This window comes from Ciona robusta, chromosome 14 (assembly GCF_009617815.1).
Source record: "Ciona robusta chromosome 14, ASM961781v2".
In the NCBI taxonomy this organism is placed as follows: Eukaryota; Metazoa; Chordata; class Ascidiacea; order Phlebobranchia; family Cionidae; genus Ciona; species Ciona robusta.
The window spans coordinates 6,253,631-6,263,586 of NC_143248.1; the positions used below are offsets into that span (position 1 = coordinate 6,253,631).

Below are 9,956 nucleotides of genomic sequence, written 5' to 3' on the forward strand. Positions count from 1 at the left end.
GTTGTCTCATTTCCGCACGCGTCAATGTAGAGTTTGCTATTTGTGTGGGGGGTTCGGTATGAGTGTACTTGTGTGTGTGTGGGGCGGGGGGTTGGTATGTGTGTACTTGTGTGGAGGGGGATTGGTATGTGTGTACTTGTGTGGAGGGGGATTGGTATGTGTGTACTTGTGTGGAGGAGGGTGGTTGGTAAGTGTGTACTTGTGTGGAGGGGGGGTTGGTATGTGTGTACTTGTGTGTGGGGAGGTTGGTATGTGTGTACTTGTGTGTGGGGGGGGGGGGGTTGGTATGTGTGTACTTGTGTGGAAGGGGGTTGGTATGTGTGTACTTGTGTGTGGGGGGATTGGTATGTGTGTACTTGTGTGGGGGGGTTGGTATGTGTGTACTTGTGTGTGGGGGGGGGGGGGTTGGTATGCGTGTACTTGTGTGTGAGGGGATTGGTATGTGTGTACTTGTGTGGGGGGGGGTTGGTATGTGTGTACTTGTGTGTGTGTGGGGGGGGGTTGGTATGCGTGTACTAGTGTGGGGGGATTGGTATGTGTGTACTTGTGTGGGGGGGGGGTTGGTATGCGTGTACTTGTGTGTGAGGGGATTGGTATGTGTGTACTTGTGTGGGGGGTTGGTATGTGTGTACTTGTGTGTGTGGGGGGGGGTTGGTATGCGTGTACTTGTGTGGGGGGTTGGTATGTGTGTACTTGTGTGGAGGGGGGGTTGGTATGTGTGTACTTGTGTGGGGGGGAGGGTGGTATGTGTGTACTTGTGTGGAGGGGGGTTGGTATGTGTGTACTTGTGTGGGGGGTTGGTATGAGTGTACTTGTGTGGGGGGGTTGGTATGAGTGTACTTGTGTGGGGGGGTTGGTATGTGTGTACTTGTGTGTGGGTTGGTATGTGTGTACTTGTGTGTGGGGGTTGGTATGTGTGTACTTGTGTGGGGAGGGGGGTTGGTATGTGTGTACTTGTGTGGGGAGGGGGGTTGGTATGTGTGTACTTGTGTGGGAGGGGGGTTGGTATGTGTGTACTTGTGTGGGGAGGGGGGTTGGTATGTGTGTACTTGTGTGTGTGAGGGGGGTTGGTATGTGTGTACTTATGTGTGGGGGGTTGGTATGTGTGTACTTGTGTGGGGAGGGGGGTTGGTATGTGTGTACTTGTGTGGGAGGGGGGTTGGTATGTGTGTACTTGTGTGTGTGAGGGGGTTGGTATGTGTGTACTTATGTGTGGGGGGTTGGTATGTGTGTACTTATCTGTGGGGGGTTGGTATGTGTGTACTTGTGTGTGGGGGTTGGTATGTGTGCACTTGTGTGTGGGGGGTTGGTATGTGTGTACTTGTGTGGGGAGGGGGGGGGTTGGTATGTGTGTACTTGTGTGTGGAGGGGATTGGTATGTGTGTACTTGTGTGGAGGAGGGTGGTTGGTATGTGTGTACTTGTGTGTGGGGTTGGTATGTGTGTACTTGTTTGGAGGGGGGATTGGTATGTGTGTACTTGTGGGGAGGGGGGTTGGTATGTGTGTACTTGTGTGGAGGGGGGTTGGTATGTGTGTACTTGTGTGTGGAGGGGATTGGTATGTGGGTGTGGAGGGGGTTGGTATGTGTGTACTTGTGTGTGTGTGGGGGGGGGGGGGTTGGTATGTGTGTACTTGTGGGGTGGGGGGGGTTGGTATGTGTGTACTTGTGTGGGGGGGGGGTTGGTATGTGTGTACTTGTGTGGGGAGGGGGGTTGGTATGTGTGTACTTGTGTGGGGGGGGGTTGGTATGTGTGTACTTGTGTGGGGGGGTTGGTATGTGTGTACTTGTGTGGGGGGGATTGGTATGTGTGTACTTGTGTGGAGGGTTGGTATGTGTGTACTTGTGTGGAGGGGGATTGGTATGTGTGTACTTGTGTGGAGGGGGGTTGGTATGTGTGTACTTGTGTGGGAGGGGGGTTGGTATGTGTGTACTTGTGTGGAGGGGATTGGTATGTGTGTACTTGTGTGTGGAGGGGGTTGGTATTGTGTACTTGTGTGTGGGGGGGGGGGTTGGTATGTGTGTACTTGTGTGTGTGTGGGGGGGGTTGGTATGTGTGTACTTGTGTGGAGGGGGGTTGGTATGTGTGTACTTGTGTGTGGAGGGGATTGGTATGTGTGTACTTGTGTGGAGGGGGTTGGTATGTGTGTACTTGTGTGTGTGTGGGGGGGTTGGTATGTGTGTACTTGTGTGTGTGTGTGTGGGGGGGGGGGGGGGTTGGTATGTGTGTACTTGTGGGGGGGGGTTGGTATGTGTGTACTTGTGTGGAGGGGGTTGGTATGTGTGTACTTGTGTGTGGAGGGGAGGAGGGGATTGGTATGTGTGTACTTGTGTGGCGGGGGTTGGTATGTGTGTACTTGTGTGTGTGTGGGGGGGGGGGGTTGGTATGTGTGTACTTGTGTGGCGGGGGTTGGTATGTGTGTACTTGTGTGTGTGTGGGGGGGGGGTTGGTATGTGTGTACTTGTGTGTGTGTGGGGGGGGGGGGTTGGTATGTGTGTACTTGTGTGTGTGTGGGGGGGGTTGGTATGTGTGTACTTGTGTGGAGGGGGTGGTTGGTATGTGTGTACTTGTGTGGGGGGGGTTGGTATGTGTGTACTTGTGTGGAGGAGGGGGTTGGTATGTGTGTACTTGTGTGGGGGGGGGTTGGTATGTGTGTACTTGTGTGGGGAGGGGGGTTGGTATGTGTGTACTTGTGTGGGAGGGGGGGTTGGTATGTGTGTACTTGTGTGGGAGGGGGTTGGTATGTGTGTACTTGTGTGGGGGGGGGTTGTGTGTACTTGTGTGGGGGGGGTTGGTATGTGTGTACTTGTGTGGGGGGGGTTGGTATGTGTGTACTTGTGTGGAGGGGGATTGGTATGTGTGTACTTGTGTGGGGGGGATTGGTATGTGTGTACTTGTGTGTGGGGGGGGGTTGGTATGTGTGTACTTGTGTGGAGGGGGATTGGTATGTGTGTACTTGTGTGTGGGGGGGATTGGTATGTGTGTACTTGTGTGTGGGGGGGGGTTGGTATGTGTGTACTTGTGTGGGGAGGGGTTGGTATGTGTGTACTTGTGTGTGGGGGGGGGTTGGTATGTGTGTACTTGTGTGGGGAGGGGTTGGTATGTGTGTACTTGTGTGTGGGGGGGGTTGGTATGTGTGTACTTGTGTGTGGGGGGGTTGGTATGTGTGTACTTGTGTGGGGTTGGTATGTGTGTACTTGTGTGTGGGGGGTTGGTATGTGTGTACTTGTGTGTGGGGGGTTGGTATGTGTGTACTTGTGTGTGGGGGGGTTGGTATGTGTGTACTTGTGTGTGGGGTTGGTATGTGTGTACTTGTGTGTGGGGGGGTTGGTATGTGTGTACTTGTGTGTGGAGGGGTTGGTATGTGTGTACTTGTGTGTGGGGGTTGGTATGTGTGTACTTGTGTGTGGAGGGGGTTGGTATGTGTGTACTTGTGTGTTGGGGGTTGGTATGTGTGTACTTGTGTGTGGGGGGTTGGTATGTGTGTACTTGTGTGGAGGGGGGGGGGGGGTTGGTATGTGTGTACTTGTGTGTGGGGGGTTGGTATGTGTGTACTTGTGTGTGGGGGGGTTTGGTATGTGTGTACTTGTGTGGAGAGGGGATTGGTATGTGTGTACTTGTGTGTGGGGGGGTTTGGTATGTGTGTACTTGTGTGGAGGGGGTTGGTATGTGTGTACTTGTGTGTGGGGGATTGGTATGTGTGTACTTGTGTGTGGGGGGTTTGGTATGTGTGTACTTGTGTGGAGAGGGGATTGGTATGTGTGTACTTGTGTGTGGGGGGTTGGTATGTGTGTACTTGTGTGGGGGGGGATTGGTATGTGTGTACTTGTGTGTGGAGGGGATTGGTATGTGTGTACTTGTGTGTGGGGGGGTTTGGTATGTGTGTACTTGTGTGGGGAGGGGTTGGTATGTGTGTACTTGTGTGTGGGGGGGTTGGTATGTGTGTACTTGTGTGTGGGATTGGTATGTGTGTACTTGTGTGTGGGGGGTTGGTATGTGTGTACTTGTGTGTGGGGGGGTTGGTATGTGTGTACTTGTGTGGGGGGGTTTGGTATGTGTGTACTTGTGTGGAGGGGGGTTGGTATGTGTGTACTTGTGTGGGGAGGGTTGGTATGTGTGTACTTGTGTGTGGAGGGGTTGGTATGTGTGTACTTGTGTGGGGAGGGGTTGGTATGTGTGTACTTGTGTGGGGGGGTTGGTATGTGTGTACTTGTGTGGGGGGGTTGGTATGTGTGTACTTGTGTGGGGAGGGGTTGGTATGTGTGTACTTGTGTGTGGGGGGGTTTGGTATGTGTGTACTTGTGTGGAGGGGGGTTGGTATGTGTGTACTTGTGTGGAGGGGGTTGGTATGTGTGTACTTGTGTGGAGGGGGTTGGTATGTGTGTACTTGTGTGTGGGGGGTTTGGTATGTGTGTACTTGTGTGGAGGGGGGGGTTGGTATGTGTGTACTTGTGTGTGGGGGGATTTGGTATGTGTGTACTTGTGTGGGGGGTTTGGTATGTGTGTACTTGTGTGGGGGGTTGGTATGTGTGTACTTGTGTGTGGGGGTTTGGTATGTGTGTACTTATGTGTGGGGGGTTGGTATGTGTGTACTTGTGTGGAGGGGTTTGGTATGTGTGTACTTATGTGTGGGGGGTTGGTATGTGTGTACTTGTGTGTGGGGGGTTTGGTATGTGTGTACTTATGTGTGGGGGGTTGGTATGTGTGTACTTGTGTGTGGGGGGTTTGGTATGTGTGTACTTATGTGGGGGTTGGTATGTGTGTACTTGTGTGGGGGGTTTGGTATGTGTGTACTTATGTGTGGGGGTTGGTATGTGTGTACTTGTGTGGGGGGGTTGGTATGTGTGTACTTGTGTGTGGGGGGGTTTGGTATGTGTGTACTTGTGTGGGGGGGTTGGTATGTGTGTACTTGTGTGGAGGGGGTTGGTATGTGTGTACTTGTGTGGGGGGGGTTGGTATGTGTGTACTTGTGTGGAGGGGGGTTGGTATGTGTGTACTTGTGTGTGTGGAGAGGGGGTATGTGTGTATTGTGTGTGGGAGGTTGGTATGTGTGTACTTGTGTGGGGAGGGTTGGTATGTGTGTGGGTTGGTATGTGTGTACTTGTGTGGGGGGGGGGTTGGTATGTGTGTAATGTGTAAAGAAAGCGACTCGAAAAAAAAAAAACTTAAATCGTCATCTTATTTTTATAAATGCCATATTTACAAAGCGAAGCGAAACATAGAAATAATATAAAATAAATACAAAGTATCGATGTATTACGTCATAATAGTGTTTGATACGTCATCATTATGATTTCATTGTATTTAAAACGCTACTTTCGATGTTTGGCGTTTTTATGACAATGGATTCGTGATGACGTAATAATGGATTGTCCAATTTATAATTGTTCGCGTCATCGGTTATTACGTCACTGATGATATCACCATTGAGTTGGATAATGATATCGTTATCAATCGTCTTTGTGACGTCATAAACTCCATTGATAAGCCTTTGTTCAATGAATGAAGAACCTTCTATTGTAGCTTTTGATTGACGGCGGGTTATTCGGTGAGATTCGCGTTCTTTTTCTTTCTTTATGCGGGAACACCTCCTGAACATAAACGCGTTTGGTATATGTGTGCGTGGAAAACGACGAGAGGGGGAATATTAGCAAACCGACGCAAACCCCTAAAACACCCCCACCCACTTTACCCCCAACCCACTTTAGCCCCCACCCAATTTACCCTCCACCCACTTTACCCCAACCCACTTTACCCCCCACTCACTTTACCCCAACCCACTTTACCCCCAACCCACTTTACCCCCACCCACTTTACCCCCACCCACTTTACCCCAACCCACTTTACCCCACCCACTGTACCCCCACCCACTTTACCCCACCCACTTTACCCCCACCCACTTTACCCCCACCACTTTACCCCCAACCCACTTTACCCCACCCACTTTAACCCCACCCACTTTACCCCCACCACTTTAACCTTAACCTATTTTACCCCAACCTACTTTACCCTAAACCCATTTTACCCCCACCCACCTCCAAACCACGCAACAACCGATTGCAAGAACCACCACCAGAAACACAGCGAACAAAATGGCGCCCAAGATCTCCGGGTGTCTTCTTATTTTTTCAGCAAAAGTAAAATCAATAAAAGTTTCCTCGCAACGACTCCCCTCATACCCGCCCACGCATCTAAACATAGTCGCTTGGTAAACAAACAACAAAACAGAATAAATAATCCAGGTTTGTATTTGTACCGAATAATCCAATAAACGGCAACAGTTTATTATTGTAACAACTTACTCGCAAATCCCCTGTGTTACGTCAATACATGTTCCTCCGTTTAAACAAACGCAACGTTTGTTTCGAATTTCTTCAACAAACATTTCAAGTCAATTCTATAAAACACTACTAAGCTACAAAACCTGCCGTGAATGATTTTGAATATTGAGCGTGAACATTTAACAGCGACCGACAAAGCTCTTCTCAATCCATTAGTGTCTAAATACGAGGCTGTGAACATGAAAGTAAATGACGAAGTTGTGTTCCTTTACTTCAACTAACATTTTAAATAGATCTTAAGTGGCTGAATGTAAAATTATCGACGTGATCTATGCGATGCACGTTTAGTCACAGAGCGAACGCTGAGATGCGACGCTGATAAAAGATTTTTTTACACGATATAGAAGTTGCTTGAGGGCTTTAACATGGGGGTTCCTGTTATGACTTATATTAAATCAAACATGCAAACTACTTTGAATATGACCGCCCTTCCCACAACTTATACTTTTAAGGCAAACATACTGGATGGTTTTTCCAGGAAAATAATTCAGATTTTATCTTTTTAGCATCGGGGTATAAAACAACATGAAGCAACCACCAAGCATATCGCTAATATACCATGATGTACACGTATGCAACACCGCCATTATACCCTCAAGGCCTCTTCTTGGCGTAAATAACAATAATATTCACCAATCACCCATTTGTACACATCCTACACCGTATGACCTACACACTGTACGTATCCTCGCATATTATTAAAACACCTACACGCCTAACATGGCCTTCAACTATAATGAAGTTCGTAGGAAAACCAGAGCTTTTTATTTTAAGCCTTGATCAGATAAGTGGCCGTTGAGAAAACGACTTGAACGTGATGTGTTTGTTTATTTGCAATCAGGCCGTTACAACCCGCCGTGTTCGCTACCAAGTCAACAACTGTAACCGCAGTATAACGATGTTACGTGACGTCATACATGCGACTAATATTCTGGAATCCACGAATTGTCATCGATAAAGATCTTTATGTCACGGTGATTATGACGTAACAATTGAAGCACGATTTGTGCGTGCCGTGCGCATAGTAACGATTTTAATTAAAAGATAAGCTACTCTATGGCGTCGTCTAGCGGTTAGATATATAAACACACCCCACCAGCAATTGGCGTAGTTTTATATTGTATACAAACATGCTACAAGCCAGAAGATTGTGTTTAATATTCAGGCGTCGGTTTGTCTGGATACATTCAGATAAAGGAAGCTATAAAGAAAAGGATGTGGAAAATATATTGACGGATTTGAAAGGTTCGGTATCTAACCATTTGCTTTTAATTTAAGTGGTGCTAGTGAAGAATCTCCCCCCCCCCACATTCTTCACTAGCACCTTCTGCTATGTACCTGAGGAGTTTTCACTAATGTCATTTAAGTAATTATTTAGTTAGTTTTTTACCATAACTTGTACTGACACATTCCCACACATAATCTTTTATATCTAGGGGGTTCTGTCGATTTAAACTTTGATGGTAAAATTGCTTCGGTGAAAATCAACAACCCAGCGAAGAGAAATGCAATCTCAGGTTTTGTATTATTATGATTTATAACTAAATTGACAGACCACGCTGGAACTGGTACACAGGTTATTTAAATAGGTGTTTAACAAAGAAATAAACTAACCCAGTAATATATAAACACATAATGAATATACATGGTGTATTACTAACATAGTTACATATGATATATTACTAACATAGTTACGTATGATATATTACTAACATAGGTAAATAACAGGTACCATGATGTTGGACCTACGTCGAATTACGATTGAGCTATCCAAGTGGAACGAAGGTAAAGCCATAGTTTTACGCGGTAAAGGAAACATGTTTTGCGCCGGTTCAGATTTGGCAGCTGTTCAATTCCTTGTCTCGCCCAAGGTGATTGTAAATAATCAATGTTGGGAGAAATTGACCATTTATTGTTGTAGGAAGGTGGCAATGTGTGTATGTACATGCAAAACACTTTGTATGCGTTCCAGTGCCTACCGATGGTTAGTTTGGCCTATATTGAAGGCAAAGCAATGGGGGGAGGGGCTGAGCTTGTAACAGCGTGCGATTTAAGGTTAACCTTGTTTATTATATTTCTATTGTCACAAACTAATGGTTGATATTTTCGCAGACTAATGCATGAGTCAGCAGAAATCCGGTTTGTTCAACGACGACTCGGGTTAATTCCTGGGTGGGGGGGAACCACCCGGTTAAAGAGGTTAATTGGCCGACAACGAGCGATGCGTCTTTTAATGTCTGGGTTGGGGGTTAGGGGCGAGGAAGCATTGCGTATGGGTTTAGTGGATGGGGTGGGTTGTGAACCCCATGTTTGGCTCGATACAGTTGTTGGTGGGTTGGATAGCTATGTGATAAAGACCATCAAGTCAGCTGTCAATCAAACAGACTTCAAAACTGATCAACAATCTTTACAAAGAGAAATAGAACTTATTTATAAAGTTTGGGGTGGCCCTGCTAATAGACAAGCTATTGATGCAATAAAACGTAAAGAGTGATATGTGTATATAGTATTTACTATTACAGCACAACCAAATCCTAATTTCAATAATTTCCTTTGTGCACTATGACGTCACATCCGGTATACGCGTCTGATTCACGCGCACACATTGTAAGGGATTGTGTGTAAGAGATGCAGCAGTGTAGGGTAATGTCTGTGCTGTTGATGTAACGCAGTATATATTGTATAGGTAAATATGGCTAGCATGTTAAGGTGTGTAGTGGTAGGAGACGGCGCAGTGGGTAAGACCAGTATGCTTATCAGTTACACAAAAGGGGGTTTCCCAGACGAATATGTTCCAACGATACTTGATCAGTATGCGGGTAAAATATTTTTTTTTATAAATATATTATAGCTGGTTGATGGTTGAATTTGCAGCAACGATTACTGTGGGCGGTACACCATATGTGTTGGAACTCATAGATACAGCGGGTCAAGAGGATTATGACAGATTAAGACCATTGTCCTACAACAAAGCCGACGTTTTCCTTGTTTGTTACTCTGTTGTCGTGCCTTCTTCGTTTACAAACATCAAAGAAACTTGGATACCAGAGTTAAAACAACACTCAACAAAGGTGCCCTATATTTTGGTAAGTATGGTAATTTCAATATTACTCAAGTATTTAAACATTTGATCAACAGGTTGGAACGCAAACCGATCTTCGGGACGACCCAAGAGTTTTACAGGAACTCCACAAAAAGAAACAAAAACCTGTTAATGTTGAAAGTGGGCAACGTCGCGCGGCGAAGTTGGGGGCCGCTGCTTACAAAGAATGCTCGGCAGTTACGATGAATGGAATTAAAGATGTTTTTGACGAAGCGATACACACTGTGTTGTACCCAGAGGAAAAATCTAGCGAGAAAAAGAATTGTACAATATCTTAAATTGAGTTTTGAATTAAATCATAAATACGGTACGAACGTCCATCCCCACGAGGTGCGATAAAAATATTCAGGCAGGCTTAAGTTAGTTGTGTATTTATAATGTGCGTTTATTTTATTATTAATTGAGTCGTTAAAGCGCAATGTGTTTGTAAACTGTGACATTTAAAATAAAACATCTATGGTTTTGGTAACAGAGTAGGGAATTTCCCGAATAAACACGTTGTGTTGCTTCATT

At 46.4% G+C, this 9,956-nt stretch overlaps 3 protein-coding genes across 5 annotated transcripts; 2 read left to right on the forward strand and 1 right to left on the reverse strand.

Moving 5' to 3' along the window:
* Positions 1-5,164: 5,164 nt before the first annotated feature.
* On the reverse strand, positions 5,165-7,032 carry LOC149725456 (uncharacterized). Its single transcript, XM_089892876.1, has 3 exons — positions 6,302-7,032; positions 6,035-6,190; positions 5,165-5,590 (listed from the first exon to the last, which is right to left on the reverse strand). Exons 1-3 carry the CDS (start codon positions 6,382-6,384, stop codon positions 5,287-5,289), a joined length of 543 nt encoding a protein of 180 aa, XP_089749002.1. The 5' UTR covers positions 6,385-7,032; the 3' UTR covers positions 5,165-5,286.
* Positions 7,033-7,297: 265 nt separating this feature from the next.
* Positions 7,298-8,836, forward strand: LOC149725457 (ethylmalonyl-CoA decarboxylase-like). Of its 2 annotated transcripts, none has more exons than XM_089892873.1 (5): positions 7,298-7,585; positions 7,777-7,857; positions 8,069-8,125; positions 8,266-8,395; positions 8,453-8,836. In XM_089892873.1, the coding sequence occupies exons 1-5, from the start codon at positions 7,471-7,473 to the stop codon at positions 8,832-8,834; spliced, it is 765 nt and encodes a 254-aa protein (XP_089748999.1). In that variant the 5' UTR covers positions 7,298-7,470; the 3' UTR covers positions 8,835-8,836. The 2 variants fall into 2 exon arrangements, with proteins under 2 accessions (XP_089748999.1, XP_089748998.1); XM_089892872.1 differs by having other exon boundaries at positions 7,325-7,585; positions 8,069-8,211; positions 8,262-8,395.
* Positions 8,837-8,858: 22 nt separating this feature from the next.
* Positions 8,859-9,916, forward strand: LOC149725458 (cell division control protein 42 homolog). Of its 2 annotated transcripts, none has more exons than XM_089892875.1 (3): positions 8,859-9,159; positions 9,215-9,411; positions 9,479-9,916. In XM_089892875.1, the coding sequence occupies exons 1-3, from the start codon at positions 9,033-9,035 to the stop codon at positions 9,719-9,721; spliced, it is 567 nt and encodes a 188-aa protein (XP_089749001.1). In that variant the 5' UTR covers positions 8,859-9,032; the 3' UTR covers positions 9,722-9,916. The 2 variants fall into 2 exon arrangements, with proteins under 2 accessions (XP_089749001.1, XP_089749000.1); XM_089892874.1 differs by having other exon boundaries at positions 8,864-9,159; positions 9,215-9,426.
* Positions 9,917-9,956: the final 40 nt, after the last annotated feature.